Below are 25,570 nucleotides of genomic sequence, written 5' to 3' on the forward strand. Positions count from 1 at the left end.
ATTTTTACAGCAGAAGTCTAACTCGGTTTAATGTTCTACTTTTGCAGTCAGTTTTGTCGCAATAGATTTTGGATGTTCTCGCCAATGAGAGCATGAATATCAGTTGTTTGTGTGCATGTGTTTTTAATTGCCTGCATATATGGTGCAGATAATTGCCATTGTTCAAATGTAACGTGCTTTGAAAGTACAGCAGGTACTGGTTCATAACCTTCAGTAAATCTGAAGAGCGGACTGCTTTTGGAGGTTGGTCGGGGGTGGGATTGTGGTAATGCATGGAGCTAGACAGTGGCCATCTGAAGCTTAATTTGATCAAGTGTTTTCATCTTACATGCCTTTTCTATCTCCTGATTTATTTTCTGTCCCACATTGTGATTATTTCTCGGAGGCCTGTACATAACTCCAATGAGGGTCCTTTTTCTTTGTAGTTCCTCAACTCTACCCACACAGATTCTTCATCTTCTGACTCTGTATCACTTCTTGCTGTCGAATTAATTTCATTCCTTAGTAAGATGGTAACTCCGAACCTTTACCCTTCTGCCTGTCCTTTTCATAGGACATTTGTCCTTAGATATTTTGTTCCCAGCTCAGAGGCCCTTGCAGCTATATCTCTGTGATAGCCACAACATTGTATCTGCCAACTTCAATCTGTGCCACAAGTTCATTTACTTTGTTTTGCATGCTGTGTGCATTTAAATACAATACCCTTAAAATGTTTTCAATCCTCTGGCTTGCTATTCATTTTTGCCACACATATGTTTTTTTTCTTTCAATTTAATACTATTCTTGAGTTCATTGGACACCAGGATTGATTTATTCCCTTCCCAGAATTCCTCATTGGGATAGATCTTAATTGTGAGCCATAAACTATTTTCTTGAACTTCTACCATTGTTCATCAACCATGTTTTCTGCAAAACTCCTTTCCCAGTCCACTCCAGTCAACTCTGCACTCATTACTTAGCTATTATCCTTTGTTAGGCTTAGCACAGCTGTTTCCAATCCAAGTTTCTCCCTCTTAAACTGAATGGTAAACGATATCAGGTCAACATTTCCTGGGGCATCTTTTACTCTAAATTCATTTATTAAACTTGCCTCAATTGCACATTACCAAATCCAAAATAGCCTAATTGCTGGTTGGATCCATAAGATATTGTTCTAGGAAACTGTCCCAAATACTATCTATGAATTCTTCCCTGTCATTACCTCTGCCAATTTTCCAGTCCACACAAAGATTGAAGTCACCCATGATTAATGTACTACCTCTTTACCTGATTTATTCTTTGTCCTAGAGTATTGTTACTGCCATGGGGCCAATAAACTACTCACGGAAATATCTTCCTCCCCTTGTTATTGTTATCTCTGTCCATATGAGTTAATGTCTTCTGACTCAAGATCATTTCTTATTTATTCCATGTTGTCCTACCAAAGCCACACGGCCATCTGTCCCTCCAATAAGTCACAAACCCCTAAATATTTTGTTCCCAGTTTGGATCTCCTTGTAACCATAATGGCTATAAGATTTTACCTAATAACCTCTAAGTAATTCCTTTAGTTTTTTTTCCCCAATTCTATATACTTTTAAATAAAGAGTTATTAATTTTGCTTTTTACATTTTTTATCCCCTTTGGCCCTATTTGCTGCGTGCTTTTATTTGCTTGTAAATTCAGTCTCTTATTGCCCCAGTCTGGGTAGAATTCCCTAAATAGCTGCCCTGTGTTCATAAAATATGGCCTTTGTTCTTTACTAACAACTGAGGTACAGTAATACAGTTGATGTTCATGGATTTAGGTGCAGAAATTGGCCTGTTTCATACTGATCAATAGTCAACTGGAAATGCATGTGTGGACACACTTGAGGATAGAATCACAGTGATGGTTTCCTGCTGCTGGTATCAAGTAGTTTGTCAAACTTCCCTGTTTTGATTACAGTACGTGCATAAACTGCCATTTATGCTTTTATTCCAGAAAAGCAACAAATTCTTTGGGTGTGAAATGAGAAATTTGAGCAGCGGGAAGGAAAGAGATGAGAAGATAAGACATTTTAATGCAGTGTGGTTTTATTATGTTTTTGTCAACCATTCCCATTTGACTGGAGTTGACCGACAATTCTAGATGAAATCACCAATTTGCTATGAAGCTCGGGAGGTTTGTGCTAGAAGTTTAGTCTATTTCCAAAAGATGACTGGAGCCTTAATACTCCAGTCTAATAACTGTTTCACGTGGTCTTCTTATGTCAATATGCTGTAAATTGGAAATTAGTTGGACAACTGCATTTTAAATATTATTACATTATACTATGTATGTTATATTATTTGATGGTTCATATAAAATGAAATTCTCACTTACAGAAAATTGTAGATTTTATTTTTCTTTTTTTAGCGCCCCTTGGCACTGGGTGCTGACATCTGCATGTGTTCTGCAACAAAATACATGAATGGTGAGAGCATTCGGTATTCAAATAAAGCATTATATTTGCAATTTAATGTTCAGGCCTTGAAATAACTGTTCAGAGATGGTATCCCATCACCAAGTCACCCATTATATACATGTTCACAGTACATGGCTGTGGCCAGGCAGCTCAGAGTCAGTCCCTGAAGTGAGGAGATTCTGAATCTCCTGGTCATCCAGGGCTTCCTAATTGGCACAGGTTAACAACCCCAATCAAGGATTTCACACTCAATAAGATCCATCTGGTTCCAGTCACTACAGACCTGTTGTTTGGAAAATAATGATGAAATTCTGATGTCATGTTTTGGTCTGTTCAAATGTGTTTTGTAAAATGTGCAAACATTTGAATTGTTATGATCTCCATAAGGCTTTCTTCATCTGTCTGCCAGTTCTAATTGTCAATGGCAGGAGTTATATGCGTTAACAGTGTTATTACCTCCAGTAAGGTAAATTTATCTACTTAAACGTTTTATTAGCCTAAGGAGAGGATCAAAGAGAGGTCCTTAGGAACTAGGAGAGATTTCAGATCATTTAAGGATCTTACTCAGAATTGCTAGCTATAGGTTTGGTCCTGTAATTAAATTTTAGTAATTATCCTCTTAGGAATTTTTGGAGTACCAAAATTATCTCAGAATACAACATATCTACAAATATGTTGTAGCAGAAACAACTCATCTGAGTTAACCAACATTAGCACACAGAAGTGAAAGCAAAGCATTGTGGATACTGGAGATCTGAAATAAAAACAGAAATTGCTGGCAAAACTCAGCAGGTCTGGCAGCATCTGTGGAGAGATAGAGAAACAGAATTACCGTTTTGAGCCCAACATGGACACATATGGAGTTGTACTGAGCTCAAAAACTCTGACCTGCATCTTAGCAGAAACAGGTTATGTTATTTTCGGTGAGAACTTCATGGAGGTTGACCTTTCATGAGGCCTAGTGAGCTTTCTCATGCTATCTTTGTGCGCTTGCTACATTACCTACACACCAAGCCCCTGTGGCAGCCTGCTCATCCTATTCTCCCGCATGCTTTAGAACATCCTGTGACTGTACTTAAAAGGCTGTTGTGCACACAGTCAAGTGCTTTCTGTCCAACTTGTCCTGCATTGTTTGTATCATTTTCCCTAGACACAGCAGATAAAATTGGCACCCGCTTTGTAGGCAAGGACCCTGAGGTACTGACGGACAGGATTTTTCAGAGGAGAGTCACCCACTTCCCCTACAGGAGGCAATGATACATGACCCTGACAGCCTAGTCCGAGTTGCCAGCTGGGTCAGTGTGGTCTCCAGAGTCTGAAGAAAGGTCCAGCAGTGTAAGAAGAAGGACAAATCTCTCACTATTGCATGCAACATCTTCCCTTACTCACTCTTACCCACTCAACTCCGCCCAGAATACTAACCCTGCCCAGCCTCTGTGCTACCAAGCTACATGCTTAGAACAAGTTACCACTTTTCCCTCATCTGCACCAACGCTAACAGCTCTGCCAGGTATACACACAGATCTGTACTTTATCACTCTAGTTACTGGAGCTCAGCTGCAATGACAAGGCGACAGAGGTATATGGGAACTTCACCTCAATCCAGATGCCCCTCCCTCACAAGGAGATTGGATGATGTCAATAGCTGGAGAAGGAACCACAAGCAGGCTCCCCAGAAGGCCTCTTCTGAGGCACTCAGGAGGTAGCTAGACCTTCCACCTTCACATTGCATGCCACCCTCGGCTCTGTGGGGGTTCAAGCTAAGGAGGGTGCCCCCATCTCTAAGCAGAACATAATCAGCTTGTCTGGTCCCTCTAGTCACAAATACTCCAAAGGCACCCAATCAAAGCTCCAAGGTGAATGGGTTCCACCTTAAGTCGGGTCCCTCACCCCAGCTGCAAATCCTAGGACTGCATTAAAATGTAATGGGAGGAAGGAAACATGGATGACACTTCATTGTAAATGCTTTGTCACACTTGTTAATATGTTTTCACTTTTCATCATCAAGTTATGTGAATGAATGTCTGTCTAGCCACAACTACAAGATTGAATTTACAGATCATAGCCATCCTTTGTGCTATACAACGTTTTACGTTCCAAGGTATGAAGTAATTCCTGTATCATGAGCAGGCTATGGGAACTTGGGAGGTGCTTGATACTTTGGCCCCTAGACTCGATCTTCCAGGTCACAATACATTGCTCGTGCATCACAGCCATGAGTCGGATTGATTCATGATGTTGCATGATATGATCAAGAGTGGTTGGGGTCAGGATTTTGGACTCCATAGCATCAGTTAATGCCTAAGGTTCCCATATAGCTTTTAGGCATTTTTCACCTGTCGATTCATAGAATCCTCACAGTGGGGAAACAGGCCATTTGGCTCAACAAGTCCACACTGACTCTCCAAAAAGCATCCCACCCAGACTCACCCACCAACCCTATCTCTGTAACCCTTCATTTCCCATGGTGAATCCTCTTAACTTAACATCCCTAGACACTATGGGCAATTTAGCATGGCCAATCCATCTAACCTGCACATCTTTGGACTGTGGGAGGAAACCTGAGCACCCGGAGGAAACCCTGGGGGAGACATGGGGAGAATGTTCAAACCTCACACAGATCGTTGCCTGAGGCTGGAATTGAACCTGGGACCCTGGTGCTGTGAGGCAGAAGTGCTAACCAGTGAACCACAGTGTCCATACCCCCATATGGGTATCTGTGGAATGCTTTTCACCTTAAGAGCCTCACATTGCACATAGTGAAAGACCCTTTTCCTCTCAGAATGAAACTCTTACCACAGCCACTCCAGCTGTGGTGGCTACCATTTTCAGCTCCATTGTGCACTTATTTTTTACAGCACGATGGAAGGAAACAACAATTTTTCCTCAAGCAAAGAGCCTCAGGCTCAGCCTCTTACTATTAGAGATACCTCATACCCATAAACATTCCTTTCCTGGTAGTCCTCTTCATCAATCTCATTGGTTTTGCACTTCCCCAAGACCCCAAGCAACACATCTATCCCATCATTGATGGTGATGAGCTGGCTCAGGACTAATGGACTCCCTTTTAAACTCTATCTTTCTTTTTTCCCTTATTCTTAAATTATTTAAAATGGCGCCGGATCGTAGTGACATTGGGAAAGCTTTTCACTGTATTTTACTGCTTTTCTCACTGTAACATATATGTAACAACAAATCATTCAATTCAAAATTATTCAATCCTTCATCTCCCCCTTTACTCCCCAAGCCACAGTCTTATTGAATCAAAGTGCCAGATAGAATAGACCATATTCCCTGCCCCCCCCCCCCCCCCCCCCCCATTGAAGCCAGTATGTTGTTGACTGTTGATAAACACCACCCCCACTCCTGCATTACACCTTTCCCTTCAATGCTTTATCATCTCCTCCCACTTAGATATTAAGTTGTCCCCTTTTCATTTGTAATTTCCTGTTGTCTCCAATCCACACAGTTGAGTTCCCCAACGTCCCTTAGAGAACATTGACCTCAGATAAACCCACCTTGACATTTAGCAGATAGACCCCAGGACTGACTGTGGACCACACTCTTGACCTATGTAGGCAGCCCTGGATGATTAGTGACCAGATCCTTGAATGATCTCCATGCAGCTCCCTGACTGACTTCTCCCAACTCCCAGAGTTGGTTGCACCAGAGGCACAGGTTGACCATGGTGCACTTCCCAAACTATAGGAGTATGGACACCCTGACAGTGACCAGCCCAAACCCCTGGACTGGTACCCAAGGCTGCCACTGTCTTATTAGAACTCCCTCACTGAAGAGTATCTCCCTGGACTTGACTGAGCACTATTTCTCTTAGACTTTGAGACAGTATGTTCAGCACTTATACAATTGGCACATTGTGCAGTTGAGAGAATGATACATCACGGTGCCATACAGCAAGATGTCCACCTCCTTGACTGGTCACTGCTGTCAACCAGGACAAGCTGCCTGGCTTTGTGCCTGCACAGAAAGGCAAGGCAAGACAGAAGTACAGTGAGCCTTTAAGTTCTGGTTCAGGGAGCAAAGCATAAAAGGCAAAGCAGGGATGCCGTGAGCACAAAGGATGCTGCAAAGTGACTGAGCAGCCCTGAGATATAACCCAGTCCAATCCGTGAGGTAGGTACCTGTCTCTGCGTGCAAAGTCATGGCAACAGCATTGTAATGAAAGATGCTTGTATGCTCCAAAGTGCGACACTATAAATGCAGAGCTGTGCTCTGAGTGAATCATAGGTGTGCCATGATGATGCAGTGAGACCTGTACATGTTGGTTGCCAATGTCTGTGGATGGAGTGTTGTGCAGTCACTACCCATGGATTGTGCCCTGAGATGTTGGTGCCTGGTGTCCAACATGGAGGTCCAGAGGAGCAAACAGCAAGTGAGAGCCACCAGGTTAACTGTCTGACTTCCATGTCAAACATTGCCACCATCTAGTTTCTATCCAGTTAGGGGAAGAATGGAAAATCTCATATGAATGTCCAAAATTAGATAATAAGGAGGTGTTAATACATAATATTACATGCAAATAGGCTTCTCACCACTCAGTGGTGAGAATCTTGTCATGCCATTCAACGCTTAATTGGAAAATGGGAAATTTTGCTCTTGATGTCAAGAAGCATCTTGCTGGCCATCTTGCATGATTCTCCCAATTTTCTCTCCATTGCTTATATTGTTCAGGGGCTGGGAAGATTCCACCCAGAGTTAGCATTTCCAGCCTATGGAGTTAACTTCGGTTTTCTCTCTCCGTAGATGCTGTCAAACCTGCTTTCTATCGTCAGCATTTTCTCCTTTTCTTTCAGCTTGTAGAATCCTAACTTAAGAATTCTAGAATATTATTATTTGTTTTGTTTTTTGGTCTTTGAAGGATTAAGGCTAGAAAATTTTAGTCAGTGTTTAAGAATGTTTGTTTATTATGCCAATTAATTCTTTTTCACATTATAGTAATCATTACAATATTGGAGTATGACGTAATTATAGATATATAGCAACTACTGTACATGTAAGTAAATATTCAATAATGTCTCCACTTAACAAGGAGGCTATATATTCACCTAAAGATCTCTGTTATATAACGATTCTACTCTAAATTTAACACAATGCTCACTCAGAAATCAAATAGATATTGAAACAAATATGTCAAGACAGTCCATTCACTTCCACTATGGCTTTCTAGCAATGGAAAGTGGGTAGATATGCTTTTAAAGAAGAGTTTAATTGGAGGTCCTGGCAAAGCTCTAATTCTATATGCAGTCAACAAATGGCTAACCTTGTCTGTGTGTGACCCATTGTTTATTTCATTCTAGCTTCACAAAAAAAAAGTCCTTGTTTCTGTAGCACAGTGTAAGAGCTGCTATTTCAGAGGTAATCAATCACCAACTGTATCACAGTGATATGGGAATTGCATAATGGGAAGATTGTGTAAGGCTGGCAGATTTTCATTCTTAAAGGATATTTAGAGAACCTTTTCAAGTTCTTACAACATTCCAATAGCTTTTTGTTTCCATTTTTGTTTAAATTGAATTTAATTGTTAAAGTGCCATGCTGGAGTTAAAGAATTCTCTGGATTACTTTTCCACTCCTCCTGATTTAATGTCAAGAAATAAAACCAGTATAATCTTGTAACTTTTTGAAATGATTCTGGGCAACACACAGAAGGAACTGTTTGCGAAGTGGTAATCGTGTATATGACAATCAGCTACTAGTTTGTTAGTCCTTCAGGTCAAAGCACTTTGCACGGTTTAGTTTTTAACAAGCTTTCAGTGAAATAGCTAACAAAGTTATTCCCTTGAATAGCTGTGTGCACTTTATCCGAAAAATATATGACAACTTTTTAAATTTCCAGGTCACAGTGATGTAATCATGGGCCTGGCTTCTATGAATCGAGATGACCTCTATGAAAGACTGAAATTCTTACAAAATGGTAAAAATTTACAGTTTTCTGGACATCATTTTACATAATACTGTTTGAACAGCTGTATAATACCGCACGTTTCTAAGGTTGGAGTTATTTTATTGTGAAATACACAGTAGCCTAGAATTTCCGGTCAGTGACGATGGTGGTCATATTGCCACTCCCTGTGAAACTTTCTCTGATCCAGTGATACTACATATTTCTTCCGGGGTCTTCCAACGCTGGCTAATGCAGAAACGGGCAGTGTAGCCTCCCAAGATAAGACCAGCAGGTGCAGGAGAGATGTGTGTTGAGGGGTGGGGAGGAGGTGCATTGGGGTGGTTGTCTTAAGTCTCTCAATGAATGAGTGTGTGCTGGTGATTGGGTGAATAAATAGGTGAGTGGATGATAGAGTGAATGAACAGATGGGTGCAGTGGGGAATTGGATAGTTGGGGGTGTGTCTGGTTAGGGGGTGTTTTCAGATCTGATTGGCATGTTTATTGGGTCTCGGGGAGGTGCGGGCGTTCTGCTGTGGTCAGGGCTGGAGTGTTATCAGGTGCTTAGGGATTAGTGAAGGGTAGTAGTCAGGTCCGGATGGAGAGGGGTAGTCGACAGTTATTTGCATCAGGCTAAGGCTAGTTGAGTGGTCGGTGGTAGTGAGGTTGGATCTACAGACTGGTTAGATTGGTGCATAAGTAAGGGAAATATTTGACTCATTGGAGGACAGTCATATGGTATTGGTAGTTAAGCAAGAGCGTCAATGTGGTGCTCACTTCAGTTAAATGGCTGTTAAACAAGGTATTAAACTTTCATACGTAACTATGCAGCTAAGTTCCACTTATTTGGTCCAAGTCTACACCCTATACTAAGGGTTGAAGACGTTCATGTGTGGTCCTGGGCAGCAGGGAACCAGCCTTTTGGAGGTTTAAACCTCCTGGGCAATTTGAATGTAGGTCTCCAGCCTCCTGATGCATACTCTTCAATGTATGTCTTATTTCTGATGACCTGGAGACCGTATGTTTAGAACATTTAATCTTTCATTCTGGTAAAGTGGAGTTAAATACTTAAGTTAGTCAGAGGTCGAATCAAAGGAAATATGTTCCTTATTTTCTACTTCTGTCATTGATTGTTAGGCTTGGTTGTTGTTAGCAGTTTAAGATTACAAGTCTAAAGAAATCAACATCCATGAATTTGTTCCCATGCCAAATCAAACAGGAATAGATAATATAACTTGTTGGAACTAAAATCGGAAGCTTAAACTTGATCCAAAGTATTGTCATAGAACACAGAACATAGAACATAGAACAGTACAGGCCTTTTGGCCCACGATGTTGTGCCAAACTTTTACCCTAATCTTAAGGTCCATCTAACCTCCACCCTTACCTTATATGATCATCCATATGCTTATCTAATAGCCGCTTAAATGCCCCTAATGAGGCCGACTCCACTACCCTCTCCGGTAATGCATTCCACGCCCCGACCACTCTCTGAGTAAAGAACCTACCTCTGACGTCTCCCCTATATCTACCTCCACTCACTTTAAAACTATGCCCCCTCGTAATAGCTACCTCCACCCTAGGAAAAAGTCTCTGGCTGTCCACTCTATCTATACCTCTGATCATTTTGTACACCTCTATCAAGTCACCTCTCATCATTTGTCGTTCTAAAGAGAAAAGCCCTAGCTGTCTCAACCTTTCCTCGTAAGACCTTCCCTCCACTCCAGGCAACATCCTGGTAAATCTCCTCTGCACCTTTTCCAACGCTTCCACATCTTTCCTGTAATGAGGCGACCAGAACTGGACACAATACTCCAGATGTGGCCGAACCAGGCTTTTGTATAGCTGGAGCATAGCTTCACGGCTCTTGAACTCAATCCCTCTATTAATGAAAGCTAACACACCATACGCCTTCTTAACAACTCTATCCACCTGGGTGGCAGCTTTCAGGGAACTGTGGACATGAACCCCAAGATCCCTTTGCACCTCCACACTGCCAAGAATCTTTCCGTTAACCCTGTATTCTGCTTTCAAGTTTGTCCTTCCAAAATGAATCACCTCACACTTTTCCTGGGGTGTGGAGAACCTTTCCCTGCTCTGCTCTATCAAAGGACATTTTAGTAACCAATAAGTTAGCCAGGGATGGTGTTTGCAGTGGTAGGTTTCCAATAACCTTTATGTGTGGTTTGATAAAAGAACATTTGAGGAGTATTCCTTTTGCAAATCCTACCCATTAACATGGAAGGACTAAAACAATGCATATCCCTTATAACCAATGTTCAAAAGGCACAGAGACTTCTTACAATGTCTTATGGTTGGAATATCTTATCTCCATGATTTCCTAGTAATTGTTCAGAGTTTCAGTAATTGTGACAAAATTTGAGTATCCCTTTTTCATTTAGAATCTAGAATTCCGTAACATATTCACTCAAACCAACCCTTTTGTATATCACCACCAGGTCATCACAACCCCATAAACTGATGGAATAATCTTCATTTGTCTGGATAATTGCAGTACTAACAATACTCAAGAAGTTTGGCACCACATGAGACTAAGCTTGAAACCCCCTTTGGCATCTTAAAACTTTTCTTTCGTATATCCCCAAATATCTTTGGATATTCATGAGCTCTGTGCCATATTTCATAGATTGAATAGGGATGGGCCCTACCTGGGATCTGAGACATTTTTAAGAAAGTGGCTGTTTTGCATGTTTGCTGTCTAGAATGGGTACAGAGGAGGTAAACATTGACATTCTTGTAGGTGAAGTTGCTATAAAAGTTCAAACATTTTGCTGGCTAAAACTAAAATTCTATTCTACCGGTGGAAAGTTAAAATTGTGCATTCTTTCTTCAATCTCTGTTACTGAAGTAGTGCTCATAACAAGTGACAGCTTAACTGATTCCAAGACCACTGAGTTACCATCTTACCAGTAAATTTTTATTATTCATTCACAAGATGTGTGGGCATTGCTGGTAAGGCCAGTGTTTGTTGCCTATCCCTAATATCAAGAGGCAAGCTGCATGTTTGAACTCCAGCTGTTCCTGTGGTGAAGGAACATCCATAGCACCATCAGTAAGGGAGTTCCCAGCTTTTTGACCCTTTGATGGTGAAGGAATGATGACACAATTCCAAGTCAGGATGGTAAATTACTTGATGGAGAACCTGCATGTGGTGGTGTTCCATTCGCTTGATGATCTCATTCTACTTGATAACATGGGTTTCTGACTCGGAAGCTGCTGTCAAAGGAATCAGACAAGTCGCTGCACCGTATCTTGCAGATGGTGCATACCACAACAATGGTACTCCTACAATGGAGGAAGAAAAGATTAAGGATGCCAAAGGGGGTTTCAAGCTCAGTCTTGTGTGGTGCCAAACTCCTTGAGTGTTGTTAGAACTGCAACTATCCAGGCAAGTGAAGAGTATTCCATCAATTTACAGGGATGCGATGACCTGGTGGTATTATCGCTGGACTATTAATCTAGAGACACAAGTAATGTACTGGGGACATGGGTTCAAATCCCGCCACAGCAGATGAATTTAATAATAATGTAGAATGAATAGTCTCATGATGGCCATGAAACCATAGACAATTGTCATGAAAACCTATCTGGTTCATGAGTGCTCTTTAGAAAAGGAAATCTGCTTGATCTGGCCTAGATGGGAGTCCAGACCCACAGCAACGTGGTTGACTCTTAACTGCCCTCTGGGTAATTAGGGATGGGCAATAAATGCTAGTGATGCCCTCAGCCAGTGGACTGATAAAAACAAACTCAAATTTGTGACTTGTGCCTTGGTGATGTGGGTGACGGACAGGATTTCGAGAGGCAGAACAGGATTTATATACCACAGAGTTTCCAGCCTCTGACCTACTCTTGGAGCCACAGTATTTATGCAATTGATCCAATTAATTTTGTAATCAATGATTAATGGAGATTCAGCAATGAGAAAGCTGTTAAATGTCAATGATATCGATTCCTGCATAGATATAATCAATTTTTAACTCTTCATCTCGGATAGTTCACGTCCTGATTTTTTTTAACCATCCCTATTAGCTCTCCCCTGTCCTTAACAGAACTTTGCCTCAGTTCACATTTCAAAAGTCAACAAAGGAAGTTACAATGTTAAACATCATGCAATCTATGTTCGGACCACTGTTTACTATATACAAAAATTCTTCATGTGATCAAAGGTGTGTGATTTCTTTATATATATTTGAAAATCATTTTTTTAAGAGTTTGAATGTCACAATAATGTCAGGTATGTGTTGGTTACTTTTGTGAATGTTTCTAACAAGGTCAGACAATGTTTCTGGTACGGATATTTAATCCAGTTCGTGTCATAGAGCAGTGACTGAGAATACCTGGAATGTTTATGAAAATTTGTTTGTGCTGTGGTGGTTTATGACTGGTAGAGCAAACTTTGAAGGCTATTAGTTTCTTTCTAGTTCAGAAAAATCAAGAATTCATTTTAGCTTAGAAAACCCAGAGGTCGAAAGTTCTTAGGAAAATTTAGAGGATCAAAAATAAGTACAGCTTCTCTCTTAGGATGGAGGATTTTTTACAGCAGATCATGGGAAAACACAGTTATCTCTGTAGAAAGGTTTAGTTGTGTAATTTCTACACCAAGAGTGTATATTATTGAAAGCTGATTAAGTTTAAACTTTATGTTTTGAGAGTGTTCATGCAAGAATATTCCATGGTTCACAGGGTGAAAATTGAGGAAAATCAATTCAATAGAACTTAAGGATTTAATTTCGAGGGATAACTTCTCTGGATTTCTCTGTAAAGGATAGTGTTAGGAAATAAGTTGAAAACTTTTTATTGGTGTGTGTTTTAAGCTTTTTCTAACTGTTCTAGCTTGTTTTGTTTGTTTACAACTTTTGTGTAATAAACGTTGTTACAGACACTTTGCAGCCTTGTGTGACTATGTTTAAGTGACTATGTGCGCTAATTTTTATAAAAGAGCATTAATTATTTTGGGACCTGATGTCCAATAGTACCATCAGCTGGGATTAAAGTATTTATTTGAGTTATAGTGTTAAAATTTGAAGATAATACCACATTAGGCAGTATTACTGACAAGGGGAATGACTAATAAAATATAGGAAAACATTCAACAATCTTGCAGAGTGTACAGATAAATAACAAATGAAATTCAGTAAAGCAAAATGTGAGGGGGCTCATTTTGGCAAAGGGAGTCAAGCCAATTATTGCTTGGAAGCAAATCTTGTGGAGGAGCAGGGCGATTTGGGAACGCAAATATAGGTCATTAAAATCAGCAACATATTTGCAACATAGTTCAGAATGCCTTAAACAATTCAATTTGTGCTAGGGTTCATTATAGAGAAGAATAGAATAAAAATCTATGTCACATTTATGTATAATCTTAGATCAAACTCGAAATACTGTGAAGTTCTGGTCTCTGAAGGGTAGGAGAGGGTTTAGAAAATATCATAGTGCATTTGGTATGCTTTTCTGTGTTTCATATCTTGGCCCATGTTTTGTATAACTTTTCAACCAAATAAGTATTCACACAAATAACTTGTCCCAAAGAACAAAATATGATTTATAGAATCTAATGTTTTACAAAACTTTTTTGATTCAAAATATTAATTGTGTTGTAGCTATGGGTGTAATTCCATCTCCATTCGATTGTTACATGTGTAACCGTGGCTTGAAGACTTTAGCCCTTCGAATGAAACAACACTTCAAGAACGCACTGGCTGTAGCCAAGTTTTTGGAGGCAGATCCTCGGGTAGAGAAGGTTATTTTTCCAGGTTAGTGCTTAAGCCGTAATTTCTATTATCAACGTGCAGTAGTTTTAGTAGTGCACTATTTCAGTAGTGAACTAACTCGATAGATACAATAAATTTAAAGAGTTTATTATTTGCTGTCTGATTGTTGTCCCTAATTGGATCAATTAACAAACCGGTCAGATGTGACTTAGTTCATTAGATACTCTGTTTCTCTTCATAAAATTACAATATTGATAACTGTGCACATGTCTCAGTCCAATAACCACATCAGCCTCATATTACACTTCAGAGTGTAGCACAGTCAATATTTTACATTGAGTGCATTGCTTTTGCTCTGGATCGCAGAATGCTATGTATAGGACAGCTTGTAATTCTACTGTATTTCTTTATTCTTGAGGAAATGTAATGGTGAAGTTTATATGTCAATTTCAAGATGCAGAAAGGAAATTTGTTTTGATGTTGGAAGCCATCAAAAATCTAGCATAAGATTGATTGTTTCAGTATTAGTGTTAGTGTTAAACTTCCATATATTGCTTTTTTTCAATTAATTCATGATATATGGGTGTCATTGGTTATGCCTTCATTTATTACCTGGTGGGTAGTTAAGAATCAACCACGATGTTGTGGATCTGGAGTCATATGTAGGCCAGACCAGGTAGGACGGCTGATTTCCTTCCCTCAAGGGCATCAGTGAAACAAAAGGTTTTTAATGACAATTGATCGTGGCTGCCAGTTGGTTAGCTTTTTATTTAATGCCAGAGTTTCATTGGACCCAAGTTTCACCATCTGTTATGGTGCGATTTCAACCCACATCCTCAGAACATTTACCAGGGTTTCTGGATTATTATTCTAGTGATAATTAGCACCAAGTCACCATCTCCCCTGTTACAAGTTTTATTTTGCACAGGCATAGAATCAGAACAGAATAAACATCCGTTGAAATTATTTGCATTGACACAGGTTTTACATCTTGCAGGGAAGCCAAAGACTTTATAGGACTGGTGAAAATGTTCAGTCCTCTGAGTTCTAAATAGTATAATCAATGCCAGTAACAAAAATAGTGCTGAATGAGCAGTAATTTGACTGAGAATCTGAATAAGTCTATTCTACCACTCAAACAACCACAGAAAGTGACTCAAAACTTCACATCTGATCAACAACCCGAAGGAAATTAACTATATATGACTCCATGGGAGCCAGGCCAATGTTCACAGATACAGGAAATGGACACGCATCCAGCATTCTGTGAAGAAGAGAATACCTCTTCCAATCAGAAAAAAATATTACCTGTTCCAAAAATCCTGGAACCTGCAATGAAGAAAGCATTTGTTACAAAGAACAACTGCCGTCTATGATGGGCATTCACAAATTTGAATGCCCCACCCCTATCCCGCTAATAATATGGGGCAATGGTTTGGAGGGCATGTCAGGCGCACCACCAGGTATACCTAAAAATGACGTGTCAACCTGGAGAAACTACAAAACAGGACAACCTGTGTGTACCAAGCAACATAAGCAGCAAGTGATAGAGCTAAGTGATTCCACTACAAACAAATCAGATCTAAGCTCTGCAGTCGTGCAAAATGCAGTTGTGAATGGTGCTGGACAATTAACTCACTGGAGGAGGAGAAATCCAAAAATATCTCCATCCTCAATGATGAGGGAGCCCAGAACATCAGTGCAACAGATAAGGCTGAAGCATTTGCCTCAATCTTCAGCCAGAAGTGCCAAGTGGATGATCTACCTTGGCCTTCTCTGGAGTTACCCAGTATCCTATCTGGCATCTGTGCTATGGCTATAACAGCAGATCAGAGGCAAGGAATACTGTGGGGAGTAACTCATTTCCCAACTTCCCAAAGACTGTCCACCATCACAAGTCTCAAATCAGGAGTGTGATGGAATACTCCCCACTTGTCTGGATGAGTGCAGATCCAACATAACCCAAGAAGCTTGACACCATCCAGGACAAAGCAGTCCACTTGATTAGCAGTACATCCACTAACATTCAATCCTTCCAAAACTCAGTAACAGCAGTGTGCACCATTGACAAGATGCTCTGCAGAAATTCAACAAGGCTCCTTAGACAGCATCTTCCAAACCCAGGGCCACGACTTCTGGAAGGACAAGGGCAGCAGAAAAATGGGAATGCCACCAATTGCAAGTTGTCCTTCAAGCCGCTCAATATCCTGACTTGGAAATGCTGTATATAGCTGTTTCTTCACTGTTGCTGGATCAAAATCCTGAACATCTTCCCCAGTGTTGTGGATCTACCAGAACTAAATGGATTGCAGTAGATCAAGAAGGTGTCTCACCACCACCTTCTCAAGGGCTAATTGGGATGGACAATAAACGCTGGCTTAGTTGGCATAGCCCAACACCCTTTAATGAGGAGGAGAAAGCTAACATGGCAACCAGAAGGGGAAGTTGTGTAGTTAGTGGTTTGGTGTAAATCAGATCAATTGATCAGTGGGAGGGTTTTGAGGACAAACAGGGGTTAAAGGCAGCAAGAGGGAAGATAGGAGAGAAATCTGTGAGGTCAGGACTAGGGTATGAAGTATCCTTAGATAGATTTTACTCAGTGGAGTAATTAAGGGAGGGAAGTGTTAAAGAAAGCTCAAGAGCTGTGACCAAGAAATCCATGTGTTTGTCACAATTTAAAGAAACAGGGATTTAGCATTGCATTCTAAGATGGACTTGAAATTGTGACACACATGAGCAGGTCCTCATTAATAGTTTTTAATGTTGACAGCTAAATGGCTGAACCATTTTTCTGCCATGTCTTTTCAAGTCGGTGGATTTAGGGAATTGAAAATGAAGGCCACTTGCCTTAATGCAATCTCATTTGTATGTGCATCTTGGTTGATGTAGGCTACACAACTGGAAGGTAAATATAGTTGAATGTGGAGCTTTTTGCAGTGATAACCCCTGCCATACTATCCACTCCCTATCCTCCACCTATGATAGAGTATTGCAGAGCTGGCGAGAAACACCATTCTGGTTTTAAAGCAAATTGAAGTGGTAAGGAGTGCCTATTTAAGTGTTGTATTTCTATATACCTCATATACTTTTATAAATGTCACCTTTATTTTGTCAATATACTCTTTTCAGGTCTCCCTTCTCATCCACAATATGATCTGATAAAGCAGCAGTGTACTGGGAGTTCGGGCATGATGGCTTTCTTGATTAAAGGAGGTTTGGAAAATGCCAAGACATTCCTTAAAAACTTAAAAGTGAGCACTTTTGAAATTTCTTCCTCACCTATGTCATATTAAAATTTACTGGATTAATATTTGCTGAGGCCACTCTTATAGTGGGCAAACTTCATGTTCACTTCTGTTTGTGTTCCAACAGTATGACTGAGCCTAGTTTCAGCATTGTCAAATAAAATGGGGAGCTTTTCATTGTCTTCTGAAAAAGAGAGAGGGAACTTTCTGTCGTAGAGAGGGGAAAGAATAGAAACTTGCTGCAGTATTTCAGTGTCTTGGCCTGGAGTCTGTGCTTCAACACATTGCCCCTCTATGTTGGAGTATCAAAGATGCCTCAAAATGTACCCTCACCCAACATCCTCAGACACGAATTCTCCAACAGAAAATGCTGCAAATACTCAGCAGGGTCAGGCAGCATTTATGGAGAAAGAGAAGGAGTTGATATTTCTGGTTGATGTCCTATTGTCAGTTGTGTCATAATGCATTGGGTATTAAGCTGCTCTATTCCCGAAATCATTACGAAAGTTAAAGATGTTCGAAAGTATGCAAAATTCCTCAATTTTTCTAATTTCCAGACCCAGGTTGATAGAATTAATGGACCAGGATTTTGTACTTTCCAATAAGTACTTTTTTATTACATGCAATCAGACTTTCTCTACAGATAAACAGTCATGAACCGTCAGCATCTAATACTATAAGTTAAAACTCTAATCCCTATATAAACTCTCCTTATGCACAGATTGACGGACATAGATAGGAAATATAAAAACATGGATGAAAGGAAGGCTGGAAAAGTAATTTCAGTGATCTGCTTGATTCTTTGAATAATAATGATAATTCAGGATTTCAATAATACTTTTATTTCTATGTTAGAGAAAAATTGATCAAGTTTGATTCTTACTATCAAATTATTTTTATGTAAAAAGAAATCTTCTGTTTTTCAATGGGACAGGTTGTACATAGCCTGTCTCCAAAGTGAGATTCTGAATAGAATAACCTTGTTTGCTTTTCCTGTTTTATCTTTCTTTTCAGCTGTTCACGCTTGCAGAGAGTTTGGGAGGATATGAAAGTCTAGCGGAGCATTCGTAAGGAACTTGCAAAAAATATTTATAGATTTAAGAATCACGGTATTTTAGAGTTAGGAAAAAAGGGCCTAAACTTGAGATAGAGCAGTTTAGGGATTTGAAAGTGAGTATGGAAAATTGTACAAAGGTGATGAACAAAAATAAAACACTTTTTCATTGCAAGCAACAAAATATGATCACTAAAAAAAAAAATCAAATGTTGATTTAAAAAAAGAAGTTGCTGAACACTGCAAGAAATATTTTATAGTAATATTCATTGGCAATGTTCTATAAAAGCCTTTAGGCTGGTAATGAAATTAAAGCCCTCAAAGTGTTGCAAGGTATAAGATAAGAGTTGCATCTGATCAAAAGGAAAGGCTATTCTGTGTATACTATTAATAATTCAATTAGGGACTGTTAACATGCTAAAGAAAAAATCCAAATACCTCTTTTTAAACCAATAGAATTACAACACACTATTTAATTGTTTGACAAAATGAACTGTAAAAAATTAAACAAAATGCTTACCAATATGGTTTCTAATTATATATGTTGTGCACTCTGATTTACTTTGTATTTTCCCAAGAATTATCTTATAAGACACTTCAATATTATAATTATTTACTTCCAAAGGGACCACCCATAAATACGGTCCTCTGGATACTATCTTTATTTTTCGTCAGCACAAACTATAATTGGATGTAAAATTTTAATTTACCATCTCCTGACTGTGAACAATCTAACCCCATGATCTGGTTATTTTCTCAGGACTTCAAAGCTATTTCAGCTGATTACCTTCATTGGCAAAAATACACTGCCCAACTGTTCTCCCAGTAGGAGATCTTTAGGCCTCTGTTTTTCCCAAGGTTCAAGCCGATATTAATCCTCACCCACCTTCCATGCATCACTAAAGAATTTAATGTTTTATTCTGCTTACAGCACAGGTCTATCTAACCATCATTTATTTTACCTGACTTTTCTCAGCAAGCTGCAAACCACATGAGGTCCAAACTGCAAGTAAAACCTGACTTAGCAAAATCCCAGATAAATTTACATCAGAGATAGTAGGAACTGCAGATGCTAGAGAATCTGAGATAACAAGGTGTAGAGCTGAATGAACACAGCAGGCCAAGCAGCATCATAGGAGCAGGAAGGCTGACGTTTCGGGCCTAGACCCTTCATCTCTTTGATAACGAAGCCTGTCCTGGGTAATTCTCAAATCAAACTTAATCAAATTATGTCTCACTTACAATTTCTCATTCTGTTAAACAAACACAGTAACATTTTGAATAGTCATTCTTTAGGTATTCTGGTAATCATTAAAGCCCAGGATTTGGATTCTCTTCCCTTAGCTGCTAACAGCTTAAGGCAAGAAGACCCTGACATTTCTATGCTGTGTTTAATTGCCATTTATTCTACTTCCTACAGTTAAACTTGAATTCCTGAAACTACAAGCTACACTTTGAAACTAAAAGGTGCATTCTAAAACCATTGAAACAACAATGAGATATTCACAGATACACACTTACTTTGAAATGTATTTGAGAGTTTGTCAATTTAGGATGAACCAATCCCACAAGAAGCATGTGACTACAGTTAAAGATGGTTGTGAAAGACCTGTTGAAATATATTCACAACTGTCCATAATCAATAAATCTTAAAGAAGAAGATATTTATCTGTGTGCATTTTAACATTCTTGTGTAGATGATTTGAATTACAAAAAGCAAGCTTCTTCATGGGCTTAAAATAAAGGTAAAGAAATCAGATAGCAAGAACTGCAGATGCTGGAGTCAGAGACAACACAGTGTGGAGCTGGAGGAACACAGCAGGCCAGGCAGCATCAGAGGAACAGAAAAGTTGACATTTCGGGTCAGGACCCTTCTTCAGAAATGGGGAGGGGGGAAGGGAGCTGGGAAATAAATAGAGAGAGGAGGGGTGGGGCTGGAGAAGGTAGGTAGGATGGTGATAGGTGAGTGCAGGTAGAGGGTGGTGGGGATTGGTCAGTGGGATAGGTGGGAGAGAAGATGGACAGGTTGTGTCAGGTCAAGGATGCAGGGATGAAAGGGAGGGTTGGACAGGGGAAGAGGCTGGGGGTGGGGAGATTTTAAAACTGGTGAATTCTAAGTTTAGGCCATTGAGCCGTAGGCTCCCAAGGTGGAATATGATGTGTTGTTCCTCCAGTTCCTGGGTGGTGTCATTGTGACACTGGAGGAGGCCCAGGATGGACATGTCACCCGGAGAGTGGGAGGGGGAGTTAAAACGGTTGGCAACTGGAAGGTGATGTCGTTTGTTGCAGACAGAGCACAGATGCTGTACGAAACGGTCTCCAACTCTACGCTTGGCCTCACTGATGTAGAGGAGGCTACATTGGGAGCAGCGGATAAAGTAGACCAGGTTGACGGATGTGCAGGTGAGCCTCTGTCTGTTGTGAAAGGTTTGTTTGGTGCCTTGAATGGAAGTGAGGGGGGAGGTGTAGGGGCAGATGTAGCACTTCCTGCAGTTGTAGGGAAAGGTGCTGGAGGTGGTGGGGCTCATGGGGAGTGTGGAGCAGACAAGGGAGTTGTGGAGAGAGCGGTCCCTACGAAAGGCAGATAGGGGTGGGGAGGGAAAAATATCTTTGGTTGTGGGGTCGGATTCAGGTGGCAGAAATGGCAGAGAATGATATGTTGGATGCAGAGGTTGGTAGGTGATACGTGAGGACAAGGGGGATTCTGTCTTTATTTTTGTTGGGAGGAGGGTTTGTGAGGGCAGAAGTGCGGTAATTGCAAGAGATGCAGTTGAGGGAATTTTTGATCACCGGATGGGGGAGGTTATGGTCCTTGAAATAGGAGGACATCTAGGATGTTCGGGAGTGGAACGCTCATTTGTGGGAACAGATGCAGTGGAGGCGGAGGAATTGGGAATAGGGGATCGCATTCTTGCAGGAGGGTGGGTGATAGGAGGTGTAGTCCAGGTAGCTGTGGGAGTTGGTGGGCTTGAAATAGACATCAGTTTCGAGGCAGTTACCAGAGATGGAGATGGAGAAGTCCAGGAAGGAGAGAGAGGTATCGGAGATGGTCCAGGTGAATTTGAGGTTGGGGTGAAAGGTGTTAGTAAAGTTTGAACTGTTCAAGCTCCTTGTGGGAACACAAGGCGGCGCCGATACAATCAGCGATGTAACGGAGGAAGATGTGGGGGATAGTGCCAGTGTAACAGTGGAAGAGAGACTGTTCCACATATCCTACGAAAAAGGCAGGCATAGCTTGGGCCCATGTGAGTGCCCATGACCACCCCCTTAGTCTGTAGGAAGTGGGAGGAGTTGAAGGAGAAGATGTTAAGGGTAAGGACGAGTTTGGTTCGGTGATAAGGGTGTCGGTGGAGGGGGACTGGTTGGGTCTATGGGAGAGGAAGAAGCGGAGGGCTTTTAGGCCATCTGCGTGGAGGATACAAATGTACAGGGATTGAATGTCCATAGTAAAGATGAGGTGTTGGGCGCCAGGGAATTGGAAGTCTTGGAGGAGGTGGCGGGTGGTGTCCCGGACGTAGGTGGGGATTTCCTGGACCAGGGGGGAGAAAACAGAGTCAAGGTAAGTGGAGATAAGTTCGGTGGGGCAGGAGCAGGCAGAGACAATGGGCCGGCCGGGACAGTCGGGTTTGTGGATTTTGGGAAGGAGGTACAAACAAGTGGTGCTGGGTTGGGGAATGATGAGGCTGGAGGCTGTGGGTGGGAGGTCACCTGAGGTGATAAGGTTATGAATGGTCTGAGAGACGGTGGTTTGGTGGTCATTGGCAGGGTCACAATCGAGAGGGCAAGTAGGAGGAGGTATCAGAGAGTTGGTGCCTGGCATTGTCTATGTAAAGGTCAGTGCGCTAAACCACTACTGCACCCCCTTTTACGCATTCATCCCAGCTCAGTTAGGATTCCAGTTGATGTTGATACTGGACAAGTCAGATCTCAGAGTGAAATCTGGCTTGATAGACCAGAGTCAAAGAATTGTTACAGTATAGAATAATGTCATTTGGTCCATCATGCCTGCACCAGTTTTATTACTTAGTGCTAATCTCTTGCTTTTTCCTCAAATTCTTGAACAGCATTTCTATCCAAATAATCCAAATGTCTTCTCCAATGTCTCAATTGAACTGACCTCCACCACATTTCTGTGTCCCATATATTTTATTTTTGAAGTTTTTTTTACTGTGGTGGTCAGTCATTGTGCATGTTCACACAAGGCTGCTAATGTTCCTTTAACAAATGACCAAAAAAAAAGCTATATATGTGACAATTTAGATAGGTCCTAACGTTCACAGAAATATTCACTTCTTTTCTCAGCAGTATCTTTTAGTCATCCAGCGCAGTGAAATATCATTCCTATATTAACTCTTTCATTTCTTACTCAAATTACTGTTTCCAATTCTTCTCCTTGAACTGCTGTAAAAGCTTAAGATTTCTTTTCAGCTCTGAAGGCCTGAAGACTTCATCCCAGCCCTGATGGCCTGGATTCCTTTTTCTAATGCTAACAGCCTTGAGATTTCTACCAGTTTGCTGTTTTGGTGGACTGATAAGGAGTAGACTTGGAAACTTTGTGATGCTATAACTTCTGTTTTTCCTAAAGCAAAGGTTATGCTGCTGCTATCTTTCTGAAAAAGCATTTAAGGATTACAGAGGGTCAAATATGTGACTGTCTGACCAGGCAACTCCTCAAAATTGCATTCCCCAAATATGGTGCTGGTCTTAAGTTGGTTATTACACCCTGGTTAATTGTTTGAAGGAGCAAGTACAATTGCCTTTGTGAAGATTTAATCATTTCAGGAATGCCTTTTGGATAGTCTCAGGAAAAGTGTACTTAATACTTCTTAGTTTGGAATATATTCTTGTGAGACAGTGAGGCAGTTTTTGAGTATGAAAATCAGATCATGTGATCTCTGACAGCCATCACTACAGTATATTGTTCATCTTCTAAAAGGAAAAAGTCAATTTCAAACAGTCCACATTGAATAAAGCTTATGTTTTAAAAGCATTGAATATGAATTGCCTTTACTGAACATAATGTACTAAATATTTGCACTCTGTTTGCACAATCGATATTTATCTGCAGGAAAGATAATCAGTTGAAAATTTTCCAGAAATACTTTATTACTTTAATTCCTCCCAAACATTAGTAAAAATCCAATACTGCACCCACCCTTCTTATTTCATAAATCATTTAGTGGCTGCTTCTATCTTGGTATTAAAACGTGAACCTCATTCAGAGGAAATACGGTTCATGTGGAAAATGGAACAGTGTCCTACTGGTGCAATGAGTACTTTATACAAGATGGGGGTATGCTGCCTGTTGAAATTGCTCAATTTTCATTAACGAATAATTCATCACATTGGAGCAATAAAATGACAAACTTTACAGCAGTTGATTGTGTAGTAATTGGGATTGCATTGTTGAAAAAAATACTTTTTTAAAATGCATTTTGCATTTTTAATTTCTTAACTCACACTGTGAAATAAAACTGAATAATCAACAAATATTCAATTTGATTTCTTGCTTTATTTATACTTTTAACTTTATGTTAAATAGATTTTCATTATCAGTATTAATCCAATTTTACAATGACTACTTTCAATTAATTTTAACATCAGTTATAAAAAAAATTATTAAAACTCATTGTCATCCCTGATATTTAATAATTTTGAGAATGACTTATAACCTTAAATAGTTTGTTGCATTTTTGTCTCAGTCATTTTATTAGACATTTCCATTGAACTACTTTTACTGACTCTCTACTGATATCAGATGGAACATTAAATATTTATGGTCATTCATTAAATTCTGTTCTTACAACACTTAATGTGATATCTCCTACTCAATTTCTAGCAAAATTTGAAACATTGTCGTTTGTCGCTGATTTAAAATAATTTAAGATGTTGTTCACTTTTTAATCATCCTAAATACAGTTCAACAGTTTGTTTTTGTTTAAAATATTTAAACTAAGCCCATCAGACCTTTAACTACATATCTTAGAACTTTTTAATTTTAATTTCTTCCAGTGATCACAACTTTTTTTTATTCTTTATAATGGCAAAATAATATTGTTTATCATTGTGATACATACAAATGATGATGTCACTGATGAAATTACATTACAAACTAGGCATAAAATACAGAAGGTTGAGTGTGACACCAAGGTCACTGGGATTAACTCAGCTATTTTCAATATTTATTTTATTCTTGTTGCATCTGCTGTCTACCTGAAAACACACAAATAATTTAGTACATGTCAAGTATTTTCTCTATAGCATATACGAAGAAAGAAAAACTTCATGCTTGACAGATATGGTCCACTAAATATACTTGTATGTAAATTTAGCTTTCCATTCTCGGCATCTGATAAAATTTGAAATAGAAGTAAATCGTGAAAGCAAAATGGCTGATCACATCTTTTTGTGCTGCAGCCAAACATTTACTTTGTAAAGGAAATAAATTATCACATGCTCAATTGTTTTAGCTGCCTTCCTGGATTGTTGAACTCTCATGAGGTCTACCTGAGGTCTGAATTCTGTCCTGTAGTGTCGATGCTGCTCTTAGACTAGACTGTTCCTAGTCTGAGACAACAAGGTGCAGAGCTGGATGAACACAGCAGGCCAAGCAGCATCATAGGAGCAGGAAGGCTGATGTTTCGGGCCTAGGCACTTCATCAGAAATAGGGGAGGGGAAGGGAGTTCTGAAATAAATAGGGAGAGAGGGGGAGGCGGATAGAAGATGCATAGAGGAGAAGATAAGTGGAGAGGAAACAGACAGGTCAAAGAGGCGGGGATGGAGCCAGTAAAGGTGAGTGTAGGTGGAGAGGTAGGGAGGAGATAGGTCAGTCCAGGGAGAACGGACAGGTCAAGGGGGCGGGATGAGGTTAGTAGGTAGGAAATAGGGGTGTGGCTTGAGGTGGGAGGAGGGGATAGGTGGGAGGAAGAACAGGTGAGGGAGGCGGGGACGAGCTGGACTGGTTTTGGGATGCGGTAGGGGGAGGGGAGATTTTGAAGCTTGTGAAATCCACATTGATACCATTGGGCTGCAGGGTTCCTAAGCGGAATATGAGTTGCTGTTCCTGCAACCATCGGATGGCATCGTTGTGGCACTGCAGGAGGCCCAGGATGGACATGTCGTCTGAGGGATGGGAGGGGGAGTTGAAATGGTTCACGACTGGGAGGTGCAGTTGTTTATTGCGAACCAAGCGTAGGTGTTCCGCAAAG

At 40.3% G+C, this 25,570-nt stretch overlaps 1 protein-coding gene across 8 annotated transcripts in view; it reads left to right on the forward strand.

Moving 5' to 3' along the window:
* The window catches only part of LOC109917056 (cystathionine gamma-lyase-like), a 69,341-nt gene that overhangs the window by 34,295 nt on the left and 9,476 nt on the right, over nt 1-25,570 (forward strand). For 6 of the 8 annotated variants that reach the window (XM_048609986.1, XM_048610007.1, XM_048610000.1 and 3 more), the window contains 5 exons: nt 2,377-2,434; nt 8,283-8,360; nt 13,952-14,104; nt 17,192-17,313; nt 18,322-18,374. In XM_048609986.1, coding sequence (XP_048465943.1) covers nt 2,377-2,434; nt 8,283-8,360; nt 13,952-14,104; nt 17,192-17,313; nt 18,322-18,374 — 464 coding nt within the window. Of the gene's footprint in view, nt 1-2,376; nt 2,435-8,282; nt 8,361-13,951; nt 14,105-17,191; nt 17,314-18,321; nt 18,375-20,650; nt 20,749-25,570 lie in introns of those variants that run through there. The other 2 variants (XM_048610014.1, XM_048610025.1) reach the window with 2 other exon arrangements.

The sequence above is a fragment of the Rhincodon typus genome, chromosome 2 (genome assembly GCF_021869965.1).
Source record: "Rhincodon typus isolate 14 chromosome 2, sRhiTyp1.1, whole genome shotgun sequence".
Lineage (NCBI taxonomy): Eukaryota > Metazoa > Chordata > Chondrichthyes > Orectolobiformes > Rhincodontidae > Rhincodon > Rhincodon typus.